This window comes from Leopardus geoffroyi, chromosome A2 (assembly GCF_018350155.1).
Source record: "Leopardus geoffroyi isolate Oge1 chromosome A2, O.geoffroyi_Oge1_pat1.0, whole genome shotgun sequence".
NCBI classification, from domain to species: Eukaryota; Metazoa; Chordata; class Mammalia; order Carnivora; family Felidae; genus Leopardus; species Leopardus geoffroyi.
This window is the reverse complement of record NC_059331.1, coordinates 154,183,785-154,207,718: the sequence shown is the minus strand read 5'-3', so window position 1 is coordinate 154,207,718 and position 23,934 is coordinate 154,183,785. Positions and strand designations below refer to the sequence as shown.

Here is a 23,934-nt window from a genome sequence, read left to right as displayed (position 1 = left end):
GAGCAACTTTCAAGTATATAATACAGTATTGTTAATTAGGGTCACTATGCTGTGCATTGGACCCCTGGAACTTATTTATCTTGTCGCTGAAAGTTTGTACCCTTTGTCCACCATCACCCATTTCTCCCACCCCCTGCCCCTGGCAACTACCACCTACTGTCTGTTCTTGTGAATCTGGCTTTTTTAGATTCCACATATAAGTGAGATCATACAGTATTTGTCTTTCTCTGTCTGACTTATTTTGCTTTGCATAATGCCCTCGTGGTCCATCCATGTTGTTGCAAATGGCAGGATTTCCTTCTTTCTTATCACTGAATAATGTTCCATTTGTGTGTGTGTGTGTGTGTGTGTGTGTCACATCACATCTTCTTTATTCATCCAGAGGCGGACACTTAGGTCACTTCCATGTCTTGGCCATTGTAAATAATGCTGCAGTGAACAGGGGTGTTCAGATATCTTTTCAAGATTTTGTGGATTTCATTTCCTTTGGCTATGTATCTGGAAGTGGGAGACCTGGATCATATGGTAGTTCCATTTTAATTTTTTTGAGGAACCTCCCTACTGTTTTCCACAATGGCTGCACCATTGTACATTCCCACCAACCATGCATAAGGGTCCCCTTTCCTCTACTTCCTGATCAGCACTCATCTATTATCTTTCTGATACTATTCTAACAGGTGTGAGGTGATACCTCATTGTGGTTATGATTTGCATTTCTCTGATGATTAGTGATGTTTACCTTTTCATATGATTGTTGGCCATATGTATATCTGTTTTGGAAAAATGTCTATTCAGATCTAATGCCCATTTTTTTTAAATTTTATTTTTTATTTTTATTTTTTTGGAATTTACATCCAAATTAGTTAGCATATAGTGCAACAATGATTTCAGGAGTAGGTTCCTTAATGCCCCTTACCCATTTAACCCATCCCCCCTCCCACAACCCCTCCAGCAACCCTCAGTTTGTTCTCCATATTCATGAGTCTCTTCTGTTTTGTCCCCCTCCCTGTTTTTATATTATTTTTGTTTCCCTTCCCTTATGTTCATCTGTTTTGTCTCTGAAAGTCCTCATATGAGTGAAGTCATATGATTTTTGTCTTTCCCTGACTGATTAATTTCACTTAGCATAATCCCCTCCAGTTCCATCCTCCAGTTGCAAATGGCAAGATTTCATTCTTTTTTTTTTTTTTTAATTTTTTTTTTCAACGTTTTTTATTTTTTTTTGGGACAGAGAGAGACAGAGCATGAACGGGGGAGGGGCAGAGAGAGAGGGAGACACAGAATCGGAAACAGGCTCCAGGCTCTGAGCCATCAGCCCAGAGCCTGACGCGGGGCTCGAACTCACGGACTGCGAGATCATGACCTGGCTGAAGTCGGACGCTTAACCGACTGTGCCACCCAGGCGCCCCGATTTCATTCTTTTTGATTGCTGAGTAATACTCCATTGTATGTATGTACATACATAGATACATACATACATACACCACATCTTCTTTTTTTTTTTTTTTTTTTTTTAATTTTTTACTGTTTATTTATTTTTGAGACAGAGAGAGACAGCATGAACAGGGGAGGGTCAGAGAGAGGGAGACACAGAATCCGAAACAGGCTCCAGGCTCCGAGCTGTCAGCACAGAGCCCGACGCAGGGCTCGAACTCACGGACCGCGAGATCACGACCTGAGCCGAAGTCGGCCGCCCAACCGACTGAGCCACCCAGGCACCCCACACCACATCTTCTTTATCCATTCATCCATCGATGGACATTTGGGCTCTTTCCATACTTTGCTATTGTTGATAGTGCTGCTATAAACATGGGGGTGCATGTGTCCCTTTGAAATAGCACACCTGTATCCTGTGGATAAATGCCTAGTAGTGCAGTTGCCGGGTCATAGGGTAGTTCTATTTTTAGTTTTTTGAGGAACCTCCATACTGTTTTCCAGAGTGGCTGCACCAGCTTGCATTCCCACCAACAATGCAAAAGAGATCCTCTTTCTCCTCATCCTTGCCAACATCTGTTGTTGCCTGAGTTGTTAATGTTAGCCACTCTGACAGGTGTGAGGTGGTATCTCATTGTGGTTCTGATTTGTATGTCCCTGATGATGAGTGACGTTGAGCATTTTTTCATGTGTCAGTTGGTCATCTGGATGTCTTCCTTGGAGAAGTGTCTATTCATGTCTTTTGCCCATTTCTTCACTGGATTATTTTTTTTTTGAGTTTTGAGTTTGATAAGTTCATTATAGATTTTGGATACTAACCCTTTATCTGATATGTCATTTGCAAATATCTTCCCCCATTCTGTCGGTTGCCTTTTAGTTTTGCTGATTGTTTCCTTCGCAGTACAGAAGCTTTTTATTTTGATGAGGTCCCAGTAGTTCATTTTTGCTTTTGTTTCCCTTGCCTCTGGAGATGTGTTGAGTAAGAAGTTGCTGCGGCCAAGATCAAAGAGGTTTTTGCCTGCTCTCTCCTCGAGGATTTTGATGGCTTCCTATCTTATATTGAGGTCTTTCATCCACTTTGAGTTTATTTTTGTGTATGGTGTAGGAAAGTGGTCCAGGTTCATTCTTCTGCATGTCGTTATCCAGTTTTCCCAGCACCATTTGCTGAGGAGGCTGTCTTTATTCCATTGGATATTCTTTCCTGCTTTGTCAAAGATTAGTTGGCCATATGTTTGTGTGTCCATTTCTGGGTTCTCTATTCTGTTCTGTTGATCTGAGTGTCTGTTCTTGTGCCATAATGCCCATTTTTATTTTTTATTTTTTAATTTTTTTTTCAACGTTTATTTATTTTTGGGACAGAGAGAGATAGAGCATGAACGGGGCAGGGTCAGAGAGAGGGAGACACAGAATCGGAAGCAGGCTCCAGGCTCTGAGCTGCCAGCACAGAGCCTGATGCGGGGCTCGAACTCACGGACCGCGAGATCGTGACCTGGCTGAAGTCGGACGCCTAACCGACTGCGCCACCCAGGCTCCCCAATAATGCCCATTTTTAAATCAGAGTTTTTTTGTGTTTTTTGCTACTGAGTTGTTTGAGTTCCTTATATATTTTGGTTATTAGCCCCTTATCAAATATTTGATTTGTGCATAATTTCTTCCATTCTGTAGGTTGCCTTTTCATTTTGTTGAATCTTTTTTTCTTTTTTTGCTGTGCAGAAGTTTTTAAGTTTGATATAGTCCGCTTGTTTATTTTTTGCTTTGTAGCTTGTGCTTTCAGCATTATATCCAGAAAATCATTGCCAAGAACAGTGTCAAGGAGCCTTGCCCTTATGTTTTATTCTAGGAGTTTTGTGGTTTCAGGTCTTACATTTAAATCTTTACATTGGAGTTAATTTTTGTGAGGGGCCCACTTTCATTCTTTTGGATGTGAATACACAGTTTTCCCAGCACCATTTATTGAAAAGACCATCTCTTCCCCATTGAGTATTCTTGGCTCCTTTGTCACCATGGTCCTCTGTGGTTCCATATGAATTTTAGGATTGTTTTCTATTTCTAAATGCCACTGGAATTTTGACGGCAATAGATGGCACCTATAGATGGCTTTGGATAATATGGATGCTTTAACAATGTTAATTATTCCAATCCACGAACACAGGATATCTTTCTATTTATTTGTGTCTTTAGTTTCTTTGATCAGCATCTTATATTTTCAGTGCACAGATCTTTTTTTTTTTTTTTTAATTTTTCAGTATTTATTTTATTTTTGAAAGAGAGCAAGAGACCACAAGCAGGGGAAGGGCATAGAGAGGGGGACAGAGGAGCCAAAGCAAGCTCCGTGCTGACAGCAGAGGAGCCTGATGTGGGGCTTGAACTTATGAACCATGAGATCGTGATCTGAGCCGAAGTTGGGTGCTTAACTGAGTGAGCCACCCAGGTGCCCCTCAGTGTACAGATTTTCTAATTCCTTGGTTCAGTTTATTCCTTAGTATTTTATTATTTTTGATGCTGTTGTGAATGGGATTGTTTTATTTATTGTTTTTTCAGATACCTTATTGTTGATGCATAAAAACATAACAGATTTTCATGTATTAATTTTGTATCCTGTAACTTTACTGCATTCATTTATTCTAATAGTTTTTTTTTTTTTTTTTTGGTGGAGTCTTTAGGGTTTTCTATATATAATATCATGTCATCTGTAAATAGTGATAGATTTTACTTCTTTCTTTCTGATTTGGATGCCTTTTATTTCTTTTTCTTGCCTAATTGCATTGGCTAGGACTTCCAGTACTGTGTTGAATAGGAATAGTGAGAGTAGGCACTCTTGTTTCTGATCTTACAGGAAAAACTTTCAACCTTATACCACTGAGTATGTTGGCTATGGGTTTGTCATATATGGCCTGTAGTATGTTGAGGTATTTCCTTCTACACTTAATTTGTTGAGAGTTTTTATCGTTAATGGATATTGAGTTTTGTCATATACTTTACCTACATCTTTTGAGATGATCATATGATTTTTATCTTTCATTTTTTTATGTGATATATCACACTTACTGATTAGCATATGTTGAACCATCCTTATATCTCAAGGATGAATCCCACTTGATCACGGTGCATGATCTTTTAAAAAAAATTTTTTTTAAATGTTTGTTTATTTTTGAGAGAGAGATAGAGAGAGAGACAGAGCATGAGCCTGAGCATGAGCAGGGGAGGGGCAGAGAGAGAGAGGGAGACACAGAATCTGAAGCAGACTCCAGGCTCCAAGCTGTCAGCACAGAGCCTGATGTGGGGCTCAAACTCATGAAATGTGAGATAATGACCTGAGCCAAAATCAGTCTCTTAACTGACTGAGCCACCCAGGTGCCCTGGTGCATTATCTTTTTAATGTGCTGTTGCTTTTGGTTTGCTAGAAATATATTTTGTTGAGAATTTTTACATCTAATTCATCAGAGATAGTGGCCTGTAGATTCCTTCCTTCCTTCCTTCCTTCCTTCCTTCCTTCCTTCCTTCCTTCCTTCCTCTCTTTCCTTTCCTTTCCTTTCCTTCCTTCCTTCCTTTTAGTTTTCTTTCTTTCTTTCTTTCTTTCTTTCTTTCTTTCTTTCTTTCTTTCTTTCTTTCTTTCTTTCTTTCTTTCTTTCTTTCTTTCTTTCTTTCGTAGTACCCTTATTGGAGTTTGGTATCAGGGTATTATTGGTCTCATAAAATGAGTTTGGGAATGTTCCCTTCTCTTTATTGCTTTGGAAAATTTTGAGAAGGATTAGCATTAATACTTCAAATGTTTGGTAGGATTCGTCAGTGAAACCGTCTGGTCCTGGGCTTTTTTTGTTGGGAAGTTTTTGATTACTGATTCAATCTTCTCAGTCCTTATTGGTCTGTTCACATTTTCTATTTCTTTGTGATTCAGTCTCAGTAGGTCATGTGTGTTTATCCATTGCTTCTAGGTTATCCAATTTGTTGGCGTATAATTTATGGTATTCTCTTATGATCCTTTGTATTTCTGTTATCTGTTGCAGTGTCTCCTATTTTATTTATAACTTTCATTTAAGTCCTTTTTTTTGTTAGTCTCACTGAAGATTTGTCAATTTTATCTTTTTAGAGCCAACTCGTAGTTTTGTTCATTTTTCCTATTCTCTGTTTTATTTATTTCTGTTCTAAACTTTATTATATTTTCTACCTTCTGCTAACCTTGGGCTTAGGTCTTGTCTTTTTCCTTCCTTCCTTCCCTCCTTCCTTCCAGTTCCTTGAGGTGTAAAGCTAATTTTTATTTGAGATCTTTCTTTTTTCTTGATGTATGCATTTATAGCTATAAACTTTCCTCTTAAACTGCTTTTGCTGTATCCCATAAGTTTGTGGTATGTTGTGTTTCTTTCATTTGTCTCAAGATACTTTTTAAATTTCCCTTTTGGTTTCTTCTTTGGTCTATTGGCGTTTTCAGGAGTGTGCTGTTTAATTTCCCTGTATTTGTGAAATTTCCAGCTTTTCTCCTATTATTGATTAGTTTCATACCATTGGGGTCAGAATAGATACTTGATATCACTTCTGTCTTCTTGAATTTGTTGAAGCTTGTTTTGTGGCCCAGCATATGGTATCCTAGAAAATGTTCCACGTGTGCTTGAGAAGAATGTGCTTTCATTTCTATTGATACTGGATGGAATGCTCTGTAAATGTCTGTTAGGTTCTTTAGTCTATAGTGTTGCTCAAATCTGCTGTTTCCTTATGATTCTCTGTCTGGATGATCTATCTATCACTGAGAGTGGGATGTTAAAGAATTTGTGAGATTTATCATCCTGAGAGCAGTGGTTCTCAAGTGAGGGTGATTTTGCTGCCCCCATCCCCTGCCATGTAGGGTACATTTGGCAATGTCTGGTGACATTTTTGTTTGTCACAACTAGTGTGGGAGGGTATGGTTACTGGTACTGGCATCTAGTGAGTGGAGGACAGTGATGATGCTGAATATCCTGCAATACTTGGGATAGCCCCCCACTGAACCAAAATGGCAGTAGAGAAGATTGAGAAACCTCGTACCAAAAAAAGAGAGAATGCTGATAAGATTCAAGATGAGATTGCATAGAACCAGTAATAGTTTCTGGGAACCAGGGGTGTACCTAATGGTTACGATTCACGTGGGGAGGACATTAGTGTTCTCCTGTGATGTGCTGGAGCTGGTTGGTAGCAATTCTAGACTGCTTGGACTTGGCAGCCTTGCGTTCTCTGTATCCAACTTGCCCATGTGTCTCAGAGCAGACTCTGAGCAAGATGAAGGCACATTTGTTATTCCGTACAGAGTAACTTTCGTTTTAACCGTCCACCTTCCCATCAAGACAGCATTGTGGGGACTCTGGGATCCAGAATGGTGTAATGAGCTCAGTATGAGGACTGGAATGAATCCTGAATACCACAGTCAAGATGGAGTGCCCTGAGAAAGGGCATCTGGAAACATGAGCTTTGAAAATGCTAATGGTTTCTGTTATCTTTCAGATGGTAAACGTGTCAAGGCTAGAGGGAGATGACAATCCCGTGCAGCTCATCTACTTTGTGGAGGATCAAGATGGAGAAAGACTCAGTGCAGTCAAGTCTTCAGATCTGATTAACAAGATAGATATCCAGAGAGCAGCCATTATCTTGGGTTACCGAATTCAAGGTGCTGTTGCCCAACGTAAGTGCATGAGGCATAGACCCTAAGTATTGTCAAGTATTGTCAAGCTGTGCTGTGGTCAAAAGCCAGTCTGTTTTCTGACAACGAAATCTGAATTTAAAGCACTCTTATGTGCACAGAGTAGATTTCTGTCTTAAACCCTTATTACAGGACGCTCGAATAAGATGTCAGTTGTGAAAATCCACTCGACAAGTCCTTCTTTGTTTATTTTGTTGATTTAGCCTTCACTGCTGTTTTTCTTACCTGGCATTTTGTATCCCAAGTGTTAGAGTGAGTTCTCATAGCTTAAGTTAACTGTAATATTTTTTCCCCTGCTCCTGTACTATTTTTCTTTTGAAAATTTTGTCTTCGGTAAAATAACTTGCTTTCTCTGTATTTATTCCAAAATCTTGTCTGTCGTATTTTGAACGTTGGTGGGGACAGTTAGTCACACAGGAAGCTGGGAGGTGCCCTCTGCATTTACTGGCTTCCTTCTGAGTTTTTTAACACAAAGAAGTCCTTGATGCGTCCCCTTTTCATTGCTATTTCTCTCCCTCCCCATCCTCACAGTACTTCACAATTTAGAAAGAGGTATTTTGATATTTCTGTATTATTGTTGGAAGATACTTGGCCCCCTGGCAGTGATTGCTCTCGGTGCCTTATTTTTCAGCTCCCAGATTTTGGGTATTTAAAATGAAGGAGAAGGAGGGGCGTGGAAGAGCGTATTTCTCTAAATGTTCCCTTATGAATCAGGCTGCTATTTTAATGTGGATGTTCTTGCATTATGAGCCAGAGAGCAATCCTTGTAGGGAGCTTGGTGATATTTTCTCCCAAGAGTAAGGGGATAAGTAAGTGTTGAGAAGTAATTGAGCATCAGAGACTCTTGAAAAGGTCTTTGTAGGGAACACAGAGGAGGCAAAGGCACTTTTGAAAAATGACAGCTTCCCGGTTATCCTTGATAATGGAAGATTCTTTGTGAAATCTGTACTTGTCCCTGGAAACTCAGCAGGACGAGGACTCCCGGGCACACTTTGCCTGATTCATAGATGACAGTGGAGAGAGTTTAAGCAAATAGCTGTTGGTGGTTTGTGTTTGTGTATTTCAGATACGGTTGCATGTTAGTATGTTCTGTTTCAGAGCAGTGAGAAAAAAAATAAACAAAGCTCTTACTTAGTTTTCTTCATCTAGGACGTTTTGTATTTTATTTTATTTTATTTTATTTTATTTTATTTTATTTTATTTTATGAAAAAAAAATTAAGTTTATTTATCCATCCTGAGAGAGAGAGAGAGAGAGAGAGAGAGGCAGGCAGGCAGAGAGAGAATCCCAAGCAGGCTCTGTGCTCACAGCATTCCAGCTAAGCACTTCACTTTTGAAAAAAGATCGGTTGCGATATGGTACGGGCACCTTTCCCACTACTTCCATTTGCTCTTTGCACATCTCTTTCCTCAGTTTCTTGCTAAAATCCACAGGGTAAGGATCCTAGGGTTGGAAGCCTCAGCCAACGTCAGGCCCTAGGGCAGCCATAGACCCTGGTATCAGGGCCTCATTTGGTGAATCCGTGCCTCCCCCAGGGTGTTACTAGGTGAGATCCAAGGAGAGGATCCACTTGTCCCAGCTCCTCGGTTTGATTCTGTCACTCTTTCCGTATGGTCAGTTGTTTTCATGCAAAATAAGTCACGTATATAGACTATATTCAGGTCAAATTCAAAAATAAGATTAACACTTTGTCCTCTTTTTCATTTCCCGCATAGCCTGTGCTCTCTCATTTGTGCTTTCTGCATAGTGCATGTGCTTCAGAGGGCTCGCTCCCTTCCCTTGTCACTCTCTCAGGGCCTAAACCCACACTTAAGCCGGCACCGGGAATGTTTGTGTTGTTACATCTTTGAGCAGAAACATTTTGATCCCATAGCACATGTTAACCATTATAGGATATGAAAAAAGCGTAAGACTTAGCCCCTGCCTGTGGAGACTGAAATGTATTGCAAGAGACAAGACTTAGAGTCATGACCATATTAATGAGTGGAGTGGCGCCGTATATCAAGATAACACATTTATGTAATAAAATGCGTTTTAAAATATAGTAAGGAACCCATTGCAAGGCCAAAGTAACCAGAGTAAAATAACTTAGAAAGGGAGGAAACTGCTATTGTCATGGAGAGGTCTTTAGGAAGTGATCACAACGGATGAGGAGGTTGGGCAGAGGGGAGGGGGACATTTGGGTTTGGGTTGTCTGGTGATTGGAACCTGAGCTTTAAGTAGAGCTGAGACCTTTGAGAGGATGGGTGCAGAATGAAGAGGTCAAGGGCCCTGGATCAGGAGACAAGGTTAGGGAAAGGAGCTGGTGAAGGAATTGAAGGCAGAGGGGTTGAAGCCTATTCCTCCAAGATCACGTCAGATGCGAGGCTTGGCAGTGGTTGGGGTGGTCAGGAGGGTGGGGAGTGGCAGATTTGGAATCAGTAAGTGGGATTTCACATAATTTAAAAATTGACATCTGGTACCTCAAATCTTGCTTTAGGGGTTTAGAGGGAGAAGCAGGTGAGGAAATTAAGGCGATGCTCACAGATTACTTGTTGGGGTTTCTGGCTTTTAGTATGGAAGCGTTCCTGAAGTGAGGTTACAATGGAGCTGGTGGAACACACTGGAAGTCAGGAGACCTGGAATTAACCTAGCTCTGCCATCAGATGAGCCATGTACCTTTAGACACGTCACCTATGTCACCGTGGTCACTAATGCATTGAGGACGTAACAGTCTGTGTTGTGTTTGTTTACTGAGTCATGTTTCTAGCCATCAGGAGATCACAGCCTCCAACTACTTGTTTTGACCTGAAACGACAAGGACTCTCCAGGTTTCTCACAGAAGAAGGCGTGTTCTTCGTGTTCCTCGCAGAAGGGCTGTCCAGTAAACGAGTGCAGAAGAATTAGCAAATGACCTGTCTTCTTTGTCTGCAGCCTTGGACAGAGTGAAGCGGCCGTCCCCAGAGTCCCAGAGCAGCAACCTCTGGGTCATTGTCGGTGTGGTCATTCCAGTGCTCGTGGTGACGGTGATCGTCATCATCCTCTACTGGAAACTCTGCCGCACGGACAAGTTGGACTTCCAGCCTGACACGGTGGCCAACATCCAGCAGCGTCAGAAGGTAAGGGGCGTAACTGCCCCGTGTTCACATAGGCCGTCTTACAGGCTGGGGTAGGCTGAGTTCAGGTTCTTGATACTGAAAGACAGGAGAGGGAGCTAGTAGGGACATTTTATGGCTTTAACGGTGGTATCCCTTTGCCTCATATTTGCTTACTGGAACCCTGTTTCGTCTTAGAATTAAATATGTGCCAAGAAGATTAAGCTGTATCAAGGCTTAGGAATGTTATAAGCTCCCAGGTTGTGTGATTTTATTTATGAGATGATCACATCCATTTTTGTATGAATTCTGATCTATTTTAACCCTGGATAGCTTCAGAGAACAGGAGCTAAGGGAGGTTTTCTCAGATCTGTATCTCAATTTCGTTCATACACGGCCTCACTAGACAGTTGGTTTATTTTCCGTGCACCATATTGGAAGTCCACTATCCACCTTGATTAAGATCATGTAATCATTAAAAAAGGATACTGCATGCCTTAAACATTTTAAATATACAAGTGGGTTCTTATTTGCCAATCTTTTGATATACTCTGAATCTTTTTTTGTTTTATATTTTATTTTTGGGATTGTTGGTTTACTGAGAAGATTCTGTGTGGTTTTTCTTGTAAGAAATAACACCTCTAATGCATCAGCTGCTGTTTCCAGCTTGGGTTTCTTTAGAGAAGAGCAAGCAACCTGAGTGCAGAATTCTCTAGATTATTTTTTTTCAATACCCACTCCAAGTCTGCCATCTTTTAGAGTTAATTCACCTACCCCTAATTTGACAGCCGTGTTTTTAAAACATCTTTTTCATGTCATTCCAAAGCACTCAATTTAGTTTTTATAATAATAGCAGTTCTCACATTTATGTTTGAGTGGTTCCTGCAATGTTTGTCACATAGCAGTTTCAGAGCAAAGATATTGACTCTTAGTAAGTGTCTAGTTTTGGTTGATCTTTTCTGAGCAAAAACATGCCAAGTACCCAAGAAGAAGTCAGTAGCTGCACACGTCTAGCCCACCGTGCCAATTAGCCATTGCCAAGGGAATGGAAAATGGTAGTCCATCTACTGTGTTTATGAATGTACACCCTCTGTGGGTCTCACACATTTAGAGGGCTCATTTGACTCTAGAAGTTTGATTTAAAAAAGCAAGCAAGAGGCAGAACAAGAAATAAAGGGCTGCCTGTTAGCCTTTGAAATTTATTCTGTTTGGCTGTAAGAAACGCTGCCCATTACAAACCTATACGTGCTGAAAGAAAAAAAATAAGTATTTTTTTCTTATGAATTAACTAAAATGCAAAGCCGTGACTAAGTTAGAAGCTTATGATTATCAAATGTATTGGAAGCGTTTTAAATTTTTTTTTTTTTAACATTTATTTTTGAGACAGAGAGAGAGCATGAACAGGGTAGGGTCAGAGAAAGAGGGAGACACAGAATCTGAAACAGGCTCCAGGCTCTGAGCTGTCAGCACAGAGCCCGACGTGGGGCTCGAACCCATGGACCGCGAGATCATGACCTGAGCTGAAGTCGGACGCTTAACCGACTGAGCCACCCAGGCGCACAAATATATTGGAAGCATTTTATACACTAAGGTTCTACTTATTACCTGTCTTCATTTATTATTTACATAGTGTGCTAAGGTTGTTTTGTTGTTAGGTGAGGTAGTGGCGTGGAAAAAACCTGGAAAAAATGCTTGATGTGCTGAATCATTCATTGTGTGAATTTCATTGTGCTAAGATCAACAGTAGGTTTGGAAATGTTTTTGTTCCGGTGAAAGAGTAATGTTACAGAGAGATTTACCTAGTGTAGATGGTTATGTCGTCAGGTCTTTCATGTTCCGTGTTGCCCAACATAAACACTCCCCATGGAAGCCCATCTGTCATCTGTTCCTTCATTCAACTGTCAGAGGACAACATCCCTTGAGTTAAAACAGGATATTCCCCAAGTTTTCTCCTTCTCCTACTTTTACTTCCGAAATATTTTTGTGCCCCAGATGTTGCTATAAATCAAATGGACAGAGTTTCAAATAGAACCTCCAGCCCTCGGAGTTGCCCTTTATGGCATGTTTGTAGGAAGGTCTCCTGCGTGGAGGGGGCCCCTGAGGGAGTAAGTGTCTTCTGACACTGGAAGGGGGGCCAAAGCCCCGTGACATTTCAGAAGCGTGGTCTTTGTGTTGCTGGCATAGGAAACCGCTATATAGTTCTTGTCTCGTGTTTATGATAGGAAAAAGATGATCTGTGTTTAGTTTAGAAACAAATATCTCTACTTTACAACTGTTTCTTCTAAGATTTACGTGGCAGTAGTGAGGGGCCTCTAGCCCATCCCTTGGGGCAGTTTGAAAAGATGCCAGCTTCCCCTGTGACTTCAAGAGTTCTTTCTCCTTGTGCTCACCCTGACCCCCCCCCCCCCCCGATGTTGCTGCACTGCTACTCCCCTAGATCCCCCGAGCAAATCTCAGAGCTACAAACATCTGGAAACAATAAATGGGCTGACCAAGAGTCCACACCCACTACCCCTTGTAATGAGCAGGAAACCTCTTCAGATTGGGAGTGGATTCGTTTTGACATATGATAAGAGGGAGAGACCATTCTGTCACATTTGGAGACAGGGTCCTTTTTTATTTCCACTAATTAAAAAAAACAAACCTAACGCATCTTTTTTTTATCTGTAGTCTCTTTAATCTGTAGCCCAAAGCCATCACTTTTTACTGGTATCAGAAAAACTGCAGCTTGGACCCACCTCGCCCTGTTTGAGGCTCTATTTAAAGACATGGATGGCATTGGCTAGATGCTGCTGATCCCACGGAAGCTTGTTCCTTCTGATGGGGTAGTCCATACTCTGTTGTTGGCGTGGGACCATGGTTCCTGACCTGTGGGCACTGTGGGCAGCCAGAGGGAGCTGCTTCAGTCACTGCTTATCCGTTCACCCAACACCCAGCCTTTGCTCTGAGCCAAGCAGGGCCAGGCTGGGTCACAAGCCCAGATGACATGCAATCCCTGCCTTCGAGGCCTTTAGTAAGAGAGGACAAGTGACCCAGACACTGACACACTGCAGCCTAAGTCTGTCCAGGCTGCCACGGAAGCAGGGAGGAGGGGCAGCTACCCCATTGGGCAGTGGGCTGCCTCTGCCCTCTGGGAAGGGGTGATGCTGGGGCTGAAGCTCAGAGGTTGAAGAGATGAACCAGATGAAGTGGGCTCAGGTGGAGGGAATGGTCCATCTGTCAGGAACGATGGAGAAAAGGTTTATGGAAGGGTACAGGAAAAACTGAGGGGACGGTAGGCAAGAGCCAGGCTGGGAGGGGTTGTAGGACAGATCAGGGGTTGGCAGTGGTGCTGTAGGTAGTGAGGAGCCAGTGATGGATTTTCAGCAGGGAGAGCAGCTTGAACATATTCATGCCGGGAACGACCACTGTGGAAGGCTGTGTGGACAGCTGATGGAAGAGAGAAGCTTCATGGGCATTTCTTTCATCTCAGCCAAATTCCTCTCATCCCCTGTGGTTGCTCTTTGATTCTCTGCAAGGACCCCGTAGCACCTAGTTTGTGGGGAGTTCAGTTCCCCCGCTGTCACTTGGCTGCTACCTCCAAGACTGCAGGGTGACCAGAGGTCCCAGGGCTGCAGCAGGGACAGACGGTAGTAACGTCTCCTTGTTCTCGCCTTCTGAATGGAATCAGCATGGCGATCGTGGTGACTTTTCACAGATCACATCCACCAAATAAGAAATGCATGGACAGTGCTGCGGTCTGCGAGACTGCAAATTTTTATTCAGGCACGTTTGGGGTTTGCTCTGTGGTTTCTATTGTCATCTTAACTGCTCCTTCCCAGGGGTTCAGGCTAACCGGAGAGCTGTGGATTCGCTCCGTCTTGTTCCACCCAGGTCGTATTATATTTATGGCTCATGCATTTTAAAATTCATCAGGCATCTCTCCTATTCTTTGGCTGACCTGCTTTACCAGCCCTCTCTGACTCGTTGGCGACATATTCCAGTGGGGCACGGACAATGGGGACTGCCCCCTCTGTGACATATTAAAGAGGGATGGAACAAAAGAGAGCCATCTTTCCTCAGAAATAATGGGTCCTTAGAGAAATATTGAAGGCCCTAATTAATTGTGGCTCTTCTTTTATAAAATACTGATTGAAGCTTATTCTGCATGGGGAAGCCAGAGACACAATACAGCCAGACTTAACTCTAGATTTTTTTGTTTGTTTGTTTGTTTTTAAGAAATGGAAAAACTAGAAAAAAGCATTCTGGAAAGTAGGGATAAAACAAAAGGAGCTAATTGCATAAGTGGGCAAGGTTTCCTCTAATTTCTTCCTTTTGTGTGTTCTAAGGTAGCTTTTGTTTTGTGCAGAAGCACAGGTTAGTTGCCAAATTTCTATTGTTGAAGGTGGTGACTCACCCTGCCTGTAAGTAGTACAAGATCTAATGGACATATTCGAAGATGTTGGTGGGAATCAACAGTGAGCCGGCAGGGCCTTTCCTTGGTTCCCCACAAGATCCAGTAAGTTTGGAGCTCCAAATGACTTTTTAAAATTCATTTAGTTATCAGATATTTATGGAGGGTCTGCCCTGTCATATCTGGGTGCTGAATTAGAAAATTTTGTATCTAACTTTATAGCTTTTATCTGACGCCTGAGAACACTTAGCAATTTCTGTTAACTGCTTGACATTTCATCAGCCAATAGCAACAGCGATGTTGTCAATTGCACCTGGATGGTACTTAGACATTTATGAAGCATTTCGACATATACATGTGTTTGTTTCTTGCACGAACTCTGAGAGTTTGTCAGGGTAGGTGACCAGTATTAATCCCTAGACTTGGGGTACACAGACTGGACCACAGAGGCAGTGCGGTTTGTATTTTTTCCTTTATTCACTTTGGAGACCTTTACTTGGAGGAGGCAGTCTGTGGCTCCTCCTTCAGTTTTTCTAAAGCTGACCGTCTGCCTTGCAAAAGTGATTGTTTCCTGGTCATTAGAGGCATTTACTTTCTTACTGGGAAGTGCACTAAAGAAGATTTTACCAAGATTTACTAAATGGTGTTGATGGGGTTGACTCAGTGACTATTGATTATATCCGTGATTCTTCCATTTAGAGGCAGTTTGTTTATGGAATTAACAGGAGGCGCGGCAGGGGTAAAAAGCAAGGGAAGGACTCTTACTACAGGAGGTAGGAAAGAGGAACCAGCCTGATGCCCAGACCACAGGCACACTCACGAAGTGGTGGAGTAGTCTGCTCTGGTCACACGGGATCATTAATTTAGAAAACAGAGCCTCACTGGGTCTTTGCCTCTTGTTTCCAAGCAACAGCTTTGTAAACTACATTTAGAGTAAGTTTTGTCCCCCTCTGCTGGAATAAGTCATTATTACCGACTACTTCCTTTCTATTCACAGATTGTAGACTTTTAGTGCTAAAAAGACCTTCGAGATCACAGATCTAAGCCTTTGGTGTTGTCACTCGTTTGGCATGAAGTTAGCACAAATAGGACAAAACATTTTGCTTCTACACATAGCCCATTGTCTAAAATAACTCCTTCGGTTGTTTTGGCCTTTGTCTTTGACCGATGGACTCTCTATAAAGTGTGGAATACAGCCTCGCCAAGGGCTTTGGTGTGCATGTGGCTTTCCTGCCAAGGAGACCCGTGGGGCAATTATTGAAATGCAGTTTAGTTTCCTATAGTCTTCAAGTTCCAATTAATGACACATAATGCCTCCCCCCGACCCCCGACACTTTTAGTGTCACCACAAAGGATGCCTCACCTTTATTGCCCACATTTCTATATACTTTTGAGCGCTTTCCCTGTGTTAGCACAGCCCTGGGAGCTGAGGCGTGGACTCCGTCATGGCAGGTCCACGGGGCGTTGGCTGTGGGTTTGGTGTTGCCACCACGTACCTAAGGTAGGACTTCCACATCCACCAGTGTGAGAGCTGGGCTTTTTCAAAGACCTCTTTCTCCTTTCTCTTTGTGCCCGCATTACTTCTTTCGGCCACTCCTTTCTAGAACTTCTCTATCCCCTTGCCTTCTATTACATTAGACTTCACAAATTCTTTTATTTCTTTGAAAGTCACCTATTTATTTCCCTCGCCTCTTCCTCTGAGCCCCAAACTATTAGATGTTACCCAACATTTTGTCCACAGACTCTGTTTCCATCTTTAAAAATATCTCAGGACCCCTTCACGTCATCTTCTGTACAGATGCTCTCCAAGTCCTATCTCCAGCCTGAAATCTCCCCCAAGCTGTCATCCTCCATGTCCAGTGACACCAAGCTCTTCTCCTTTGGAGCGTTTCCTGCTATCTCAATCTGAAGCGTGTCTGAAGTGAAACTTGTCTTTTTATCTCCTCAGGTTAGCATTCTTTCGTGACGAATGTGCCTTCCACTGTTCAGGATGCCTGCCTATAAGTCATTCAAGTTATCACTGGCTGCTCTCCCTCCTTTGCCTCTTGCGTCTATATTTGGCTTCCAGATCCTTCTGCCTCGTCTTTAGAATTGTTCATTACTTCCCAATTGGTCTCTTTGTGTCCTGTCTGCTTGGATTTTGGAAATCTGCCTCTTTAGAAATGCTTAGTGGTTTTCTGCTCTAGAAACTGCCACTTGGTGTTGGGCAGCCTTCTCTCTCTCCCCACATTCTGACCCTTCTAGGGCAGCTGATGTGCTCTCTTCCCAGCTTTCAGGTGTTCTCTGGCCCCTGACACAGTCTTAGGACATTCTCTGTGTAGCTGCCCTTTTGCATTTATTTCCAAGTTCTTCCTGTCCTGCGAATCCCGGCCTCAGTCTCCATTTCTCGATAAAGAATATCTCGCCCACTATATATAGATATATATATATCTCGCCCAATATATCGTGCCACTGTCTCCATCTAATCCACTGCATAGCACATGATCATGCTACTGTGATGGTGGCCAGGTATTGTCTTGCAGTGTCTTTTGTATTATGGTCTAGATATTTGGTCCCATAATCTTCTTTCATCTTTCGCAAGTATCTGCCTTTTCTGCCAACTCTAGGTATAAACAGCCCTGTGCACACTGTTGATGTTTTAGAGATGCTTGTTCAGTTAGATTGGTGGGGTGGCAAGCACGATCTCGGGTCGGAAGTTGGCACTCACAATCTTGCCGGCCCTCACAATCCCCTTTTACAGTCCCCGGACTTCAGATTGACTCTCTCGCTTGGGTGTGTCTGTGTGTTTTAGTTGCAGATCCCTAGCGTGAAGGGCTTTGATTTTGCGAAGCAGCATCTGGGTCAGCACAATAAAGACGACATACTGATTATTCATGAGCCAGCACCACTGCCGGGACCTGTCAAGGATCACACCACACCCTCTGAAAACGGAGATGTGCCCAGCCCCAAGGCAAAGATCCCTTCCAAGAACGTCCGTCACCGAGGAAGGTTCTTATTGGGCTTTCTGTATTGTTCTCTATCTCAGAGCATGTTTCCGTTTTCAGTTTGTCAGTTTCCAGTGTCAAAAGAGCTGATGGTGAGTATTCCCTGGGTCTGGAACCCCAGGAGACTGGCGCCAGCTTGCCCAAAGTTAACGAACCCAAGGGCTCTTGATCCACTCCGGTGGACTGCCATAGGAGGCCAGGCGCTTTTCTCAAGTATTTAGCATTATAAATCACTGCCTCTTGTGGTTTGGTGGTCCCCCTGAGACTTGGTGAGGTATTGACTAGCTCAAGTGTGTGTATTCTGGGGTGGGTCATTCTAGGCCCTCAGGACATGATATCAGAAGTCATAGATAAAACATGCCTGACACATAATACACACTCAGTCCATATTACTTTTGCCCTTGACATTATGCCAGAGGCTGGCTATGACTTGGTAGCTTTGTCTGCAGGTGACTTTCATCACATCCTCCTTTCTTCGCCTGTCTTTTCGCCAGCCGTCTCTGTTGTCTCTCTCGTTAGCGTGTTTCCATGGGCTCCGCACCACCTCCCCCCTGCCCAGCTCCCCATTCCCAGTGTATTTCCATTCTTCCTATCAAAGCAAAGCGCACGGAGGACTGCCTGTTAACATGCCGCCTGGAAGTCCCCCTTTGCACCCTCTGATCCTGTGAGAAGGGCTGGAGCTTGGTCAAAGATCAGGATCAGGTTTTATGCAGTTGACTGTAGAACTCAGCCTGGTCACGCCACGGTATGGAAGCTTCAAATTATCAGCCCTCCTTGAAGCTTTGAACTCCAAATCTTGATCTCCTGCTAAGAGGGGGAGAAAAATGTGTGATCATACCAACACTTGAAACGATGTCACAATTTCTGACTTATCAGAAAACCTACCCCGGGGGTTCTGGCCTAGTTTTAAGAATTTAATGGATGTTACAACGTGATCTTTACAAAAGAAAGCGAATTATGTAGAGAGATGTTACTTGCTTAATTATCTTGCAGGCTAAGAATAAATCAAATCATTAAAGATCGTCAAAAACGTTAGTATAATTTTGCCAAGTTTTTTTTCCCCCCTCCCCTGGTAGTCCCATTCTAGACATTAGTCACAACATTTCAGTGGTCTGCGGTTAAGGTAGTATTTTAGCATCCCTTAGGGACACACAGAGAAGGGCTACTAACTGGTTAAGGATTTTCATTAGCCTGGTGCAGCCTGGGTTCTCTGACATCCTTGCTCTTTATATGTAGAATCAAATCTCAGGAGTGATTGTCGCTTTTGTGTTGTAAGTGTTGGCTTCTGCCGAAGCTGTGGGGTTCTTTGGGGTGTCTTCAGGACCACCCTGGGTTCCTAGGAATTCTGTAGTCTCAGTTGACCTGGAACTGGGCCTTAACCCCAGATCTTCTGATACAGTCTCTGCTGGACCCAGACTGCCAGGCCAGGGCCCTGGTAGCCGAGGGACCATCCTCCAGTGTGGCACTTAGTTTCCTGGTATTTGCTGAAACACAGCCTGCTGAACCATATAAGCCCCGTTATACTGTCTGTGTGTTGTGAGTGTGTGTGCCTTGTAGATGATTTTTTGGACGGTCTCATTTCTGTCTGTTTTGCCTCGAAGGCTGCCTTCCACACCTAAGTTAATGTGACCTTCCCCTCCCCTCCCCTCCCCTCCCTTTCTTTCTTTTTCCTAATGCTTGTGTTTGTTTTGTGTCTGTAGAGTTTCTCCATCAGATGCTGACTCTACCGTAAGTGAGGAGTCCAGTGAGAGGGATGCAGGAGACAAGACACCAGGAACGGCGAACGATGGCCAGCCCCACAGAGCCCCACAGAGCGGTCAGTGATTCTTCCCGTTCTCCACGTTAACTGTAGTAATGGAGATTCCAGTAGGATAAGGTTTTACGGTATTTCACATGCTAAACATTTAACAAAAAAATCTGCAGTGGAATATTTGTTATCCATATGGTGAGTTTCTCAGCATCGACCGTCACTGTCTGATGTGGTTCTGGTGTCTGGATTGAGGCGGGGGACTGTGCTAGAGGTTAGGGATTCACTCAAATACGTTTGGAAGTTCATAGCCATGTTCCATTCTAGTGGAGAGTCCTAATGGTTTGCCTCCCCCAAGAACAAGGAGGAAATCAAACTACAACCAGACTCGCAAACACTACCTCCAGGATTTAGTGACCTTCTTAGGATCCAATTCCAGTATTTCCCAGCTGCCACTGCCAGAAAGTCGTTTATGTATCATGGGTCCAAATGCATTATATTTGGTTCTGTTCCTAGATCATTCTTCCTATAGGTCATTTGGTGCAGTCGGGTGGCGTAGCGTATTTGAATCTGTAGTCTGTGGTTTTTTAGGCCAGGTATGAAACGAACTTCGTGTCCGTCCCAAAGACATGAACGTGGAGCTCTTGCTCCGTGACAAAACTAAGCCCACAGGTCTAACTAGACTTAGAAGCATTTCTTGGTGTGATGGCAAGGTAGCTTGGCTTTAGTTTAAGAGATTCTGTTAAGTAAATGTGCTAGTACAGCTGTTGTATTTGCTGGAGTTTTATTTATATTTCAGGGCCGTTTCAGTAATGCAAAGAAAATTGGGATGCCCCAGGATACTGTTTTTAATAGTAATTTTTATACTTCAACATTTGCTGTCATAAATTTCTTTGTTTCAAAATGCAGTACCAAGTGAACCATATTCTATAAATGAACAGATTCTAGATGGAAGCTAGATCAAGCTGATCCATCATTGCCATGCTGGTGACCTTGCAAGTCCCGTAGCCTTTGGGGCTTCTGTAGGACTAAACTAGCTCATTTTTGAGATTCCTTCTAGCTCTTTTTTGATGTTAAAGAAAACTCCCTTAGAATAAAGGAAGAGTTTTTTCTTTGGATCCAGTTTCACAGAATTGTAAAACTTATTTAAGCACCATGGTAACAGGTGCTCTGTTTCAGACAGACAGAACTAAAATCTAATTTTGATTCTGGGAAGGAAATATTTGAGAGGGAAAAAGAAAAAAAAAAGAATCAGTTCTGGAGTTTCTCAGTTTCTGTTCATTGCTTATCTGAGAAAATCTTGCTTTTAGTTCCTGCATTTAACTCCTTACTGACAGTATTAAAACCAGTATCTTCTGTGTGGCTAGCAAAAATCAAATATCACTATCAACACATACTCAAAATCCAACTAGTATGCATGTCAGGTGTGGGACTGAGTTGTCCGCGGAAGGAGGCAAGTACACTAGATGTTGTGAGTTCTGGAAGCTAAGATGTCACCATTATGATTTGAAGTGACGCCACAATCTGTACATTATTTTCATATTTTAGAAAGATGATTTTCTCACTACAAATATCACTTCGCTTGAAAGATCTTGTTTACTTCTTTAAAGCTACCATGAAGGTATTTTTTTTGCTTGCATAGAACTTAAATACCCTATAGAAAAGATTGGGAGTTTTAAAAAAAAATTATTTATTTATTTATTTATTTTTTTAAACCTTTTTTTTTAATGTTTATTTTATTTTTGAGAGAGGGAGGGAGAGAGATTGACAGACAGAGCGTGAACAGCGGAAGGGCAGAGAGAGGGGGAGACACGGAATCGGAAGCAGGTTCCAGGCTCATGAGCCGTCAGCACAGAGCCCGACGTGGGGCTTGAGCCTATGAACCGGGAGATCATGACCTGAGCCGAAGTCGGACGCTCAACCCACTGAGCCACCCAGGCGCCCCTGTTCTCTGTATTTAAGAGTCTCTTATGTTTTGTCCCCCTCCCTGTTTTTATATTCTTTTCGCTTCCCTTCCCTTATGTTCGTCAGTTTTGTATCTTAAATTCCTCATATGAGTGAAGCCATGTGATATCTGTCTTCCTCTAATTTCGCTTATCATAATACACTCTAGTTCCATCCACGTTGTGGCAAATGGCAAGATTTCATTCTTTTTGATTGCCGAGTAATACTCCATTGTGTATGTGTGTGTATATATGTGTGTGTGTATATATGTGTGTGTGTGTGTATATATGTATACACACACACACACATATATACACACACACCACATCTTTATCCATTCATCCATCGATGGACGTTTGGGCTCTTTCCATACTTTGGCTTTTGTTGATAGTGCTGCTATAAACATGGGGGTGCGTGTGCCCCTTGGAAGCAGCATACCTGTGTCCCTTGGATAAATAACTATTAGTGCAATTGCTGGGTTGTAGGGTAGTTCTATTTTAGTTTTTTTGAGGACCCTCCATACTGTTTTCCAGAGTGGCTGCACCAGTTAGCATTCCCAAGGATTGTGAGTTTTTAATCACAGCTTTTGAATTATTTTGTGATTCATGTAAAAGTCCTTCTTTTGTGACAAGTCATAGTTGCCTGAGAACCACTTGGGTCCCTCCTCCATGTTGCCCTGGGACCAGTGTTCTGTCTCAACACAGCAGGTGCCCTGGCCTCTGGGTCCTTTCTGACTCGTTGGCAAGACTTGCGATGGATGTCACAAGTCATCTGACCCACATTGCAATGGTGGCTGAGAAAAGAGCATCGTTGATTTTGGTCTGTTAGAGGTTGTGCTTTATACCCTGCCCAGCTGACTATTTTTGGAAGGTTGGTAGACCATGATGCATATATATGACCATCTGTGGACCCTTAGGAGGTTACTTAGATGTCATTGTGTTCACAGTTACTGTGGTTTTAGAGTAAGTCACATTGTTACCACGGGTTCCCTTTAGCAGAGCTGTGAAGAGAGAGATGAGCTAGGGAGACAATGCACCTTCCTCATGTGAAGGCAATGGCATTCAGCCTGGTACTGTGCCACCATTGTGGTGTTCTTGCCTAATGTTGTGTCCTTCCTCCTCTGTCATCGGGAATCCACTGAGTAGGTAAGGACTGCGAAACGTGTGCGTGCAAGGATGTGATTTAAAAAAAAAAATTTTTTTTTAATGTTTATTTCTGAGACAGAGAGAGAGCATGAGTCAGGGAGGGGCGGAGAGAGAGGGAGACACAGAATCTGAAACAGGCTCCAGGCTCTGAGCTGTCAGCACAGAGCCTGATGCGGGGTTCGAACTCACAGACTGCGAGATCATGACCTGAGCTGAAGTCGGACGCTCAACCGACTGAGCCACCCAGGCGCCCCAAAGATGTGATTTTTAAGTAGTTGGCACTTCATTCATGAGAATTCCACAAGTTCTGAATTGTAGAATGGACTTCTAGAAGTTTCAGTTGGAGCTAAGCCGATACCTCCTTTGGCGTTGCTACGGAGTTTGCAAAGCAAATGAATAATTTGGGGGAGATTGCAGGGCAACTGTTTTGACTGCCTATCACATCAAAGTTTGTCAAGGAATTGTGGAGCACTCATTCATAGAATGACTAAATTCACAGATTAGAATTCTTTTCATTGAAGCAGATTCCCAGATGCCTTTCTGGGGTAAAATTTTATAAACTTAGGTGAAGTGACTGGTTGGTTAGTCCTGCATTCAGCATATCTGTGCTTAGTGCCTGTGGTGGGTGAGGTGCTAGAATGGGAGGAAGAGGAAGAGAGAAATGTGATCCCTGCCTCCCAGGATACTAATGGGGGCCACGGGCCTTAGCGATAGTGTACTTTGTATTCACCTGCAGATAATGAAATTAATATTCTTTAAAAATGTTTTATAGCTTCACCATTTCAGTACTTCATATAGTTCTTTCCCCTGTCATTCTGCTTTGTCTACATCTTCCTATACTCTAATTTGTATCATTACAGTTTTTTTTGGTTTTCTATTTGAATATAAATGGGTTTTAATCCAAAGTCTCCTATTACCTTAAGGCATATTCATGCAGATTAATCTCTGTGTATCCAGTTGTACCTTCCATTGGTCATTATTGTCCATGTAGTTTTTATTTGTATAATATATAGCAAACATAAAAATAACCAAGTTATGGGGCGCCCGGGTGGCTCAGTTGGTTAAACATCCAACTTCGGTTCAGGTCATGATGTCACAGTTCATGAGTCTGAGCCCCACATCGAGCTCAACACTGATGGTTTGGAGCCTCCTTGGGGTTCTCTCTCTTTCCCTCTCTCTCTCTCTAACCCTCCCCCAAATAAATACACTTAAAAAAGTATATCCCCGTTACAGATATATACACATACATATATTGTCTGGTTGCAGTTGGTGAATTGTGCCAAACCGTGACCACAGCTGGGGACTGGAACAGGGCACCGACAGGAGCTAGGCATAGGCTTGCAGCTCGGAGGTACCCAGGCAGGAAGACAGCGTGGAAGTTGGGGAATGGTGATCTTCCTTTGTCATCTGTGTGCCCCGGTCTGTTAACCCTTCTGGAGGAAAGCGTCTCATCTTTAAGTGTCGGTAGCTTAAAGGGTTCCCCTTTGTGACATTTGCTGTTACTGTCAAAGTTTGGGTTAGCAAGGCTAGCCTGTCTGGCGAAGCT

The 23,934-nt window shown here is 42.8% G+C and overlaps 1 protein-coding gene across 1 annotated transcript in view; it reads left to right on the top strand.

Annotated features, from left to right (window-relative positions):
* Nucleotides 1–23,934, top strand: part of KIAA1549 (KIAA1549 ortholog) — a 154,989-nt gene that overhangs the window by 81,456 nt on the left and 49,599 nt on the right. The window contains exons 10-13 of the mRNA XM_045496408.1: nt 6,907–7,084; nt 10,015–10,199; nt 17,360–17,556; nt 19,253–19,368. Of these exons, the coding sequence (XP_045352364.1) occupies nt 6,907–7,084; nt 10,015–10,199; nt 17,360–17,556; nt 19,253–19,368 (676 nt within the window). The remainder of the gene's footprint in view (nt 1–6,906; nt 7,085–10,014; nt 10,200–17,359; nt 17,557–19,252; nt 19,369–23,934) is intronic.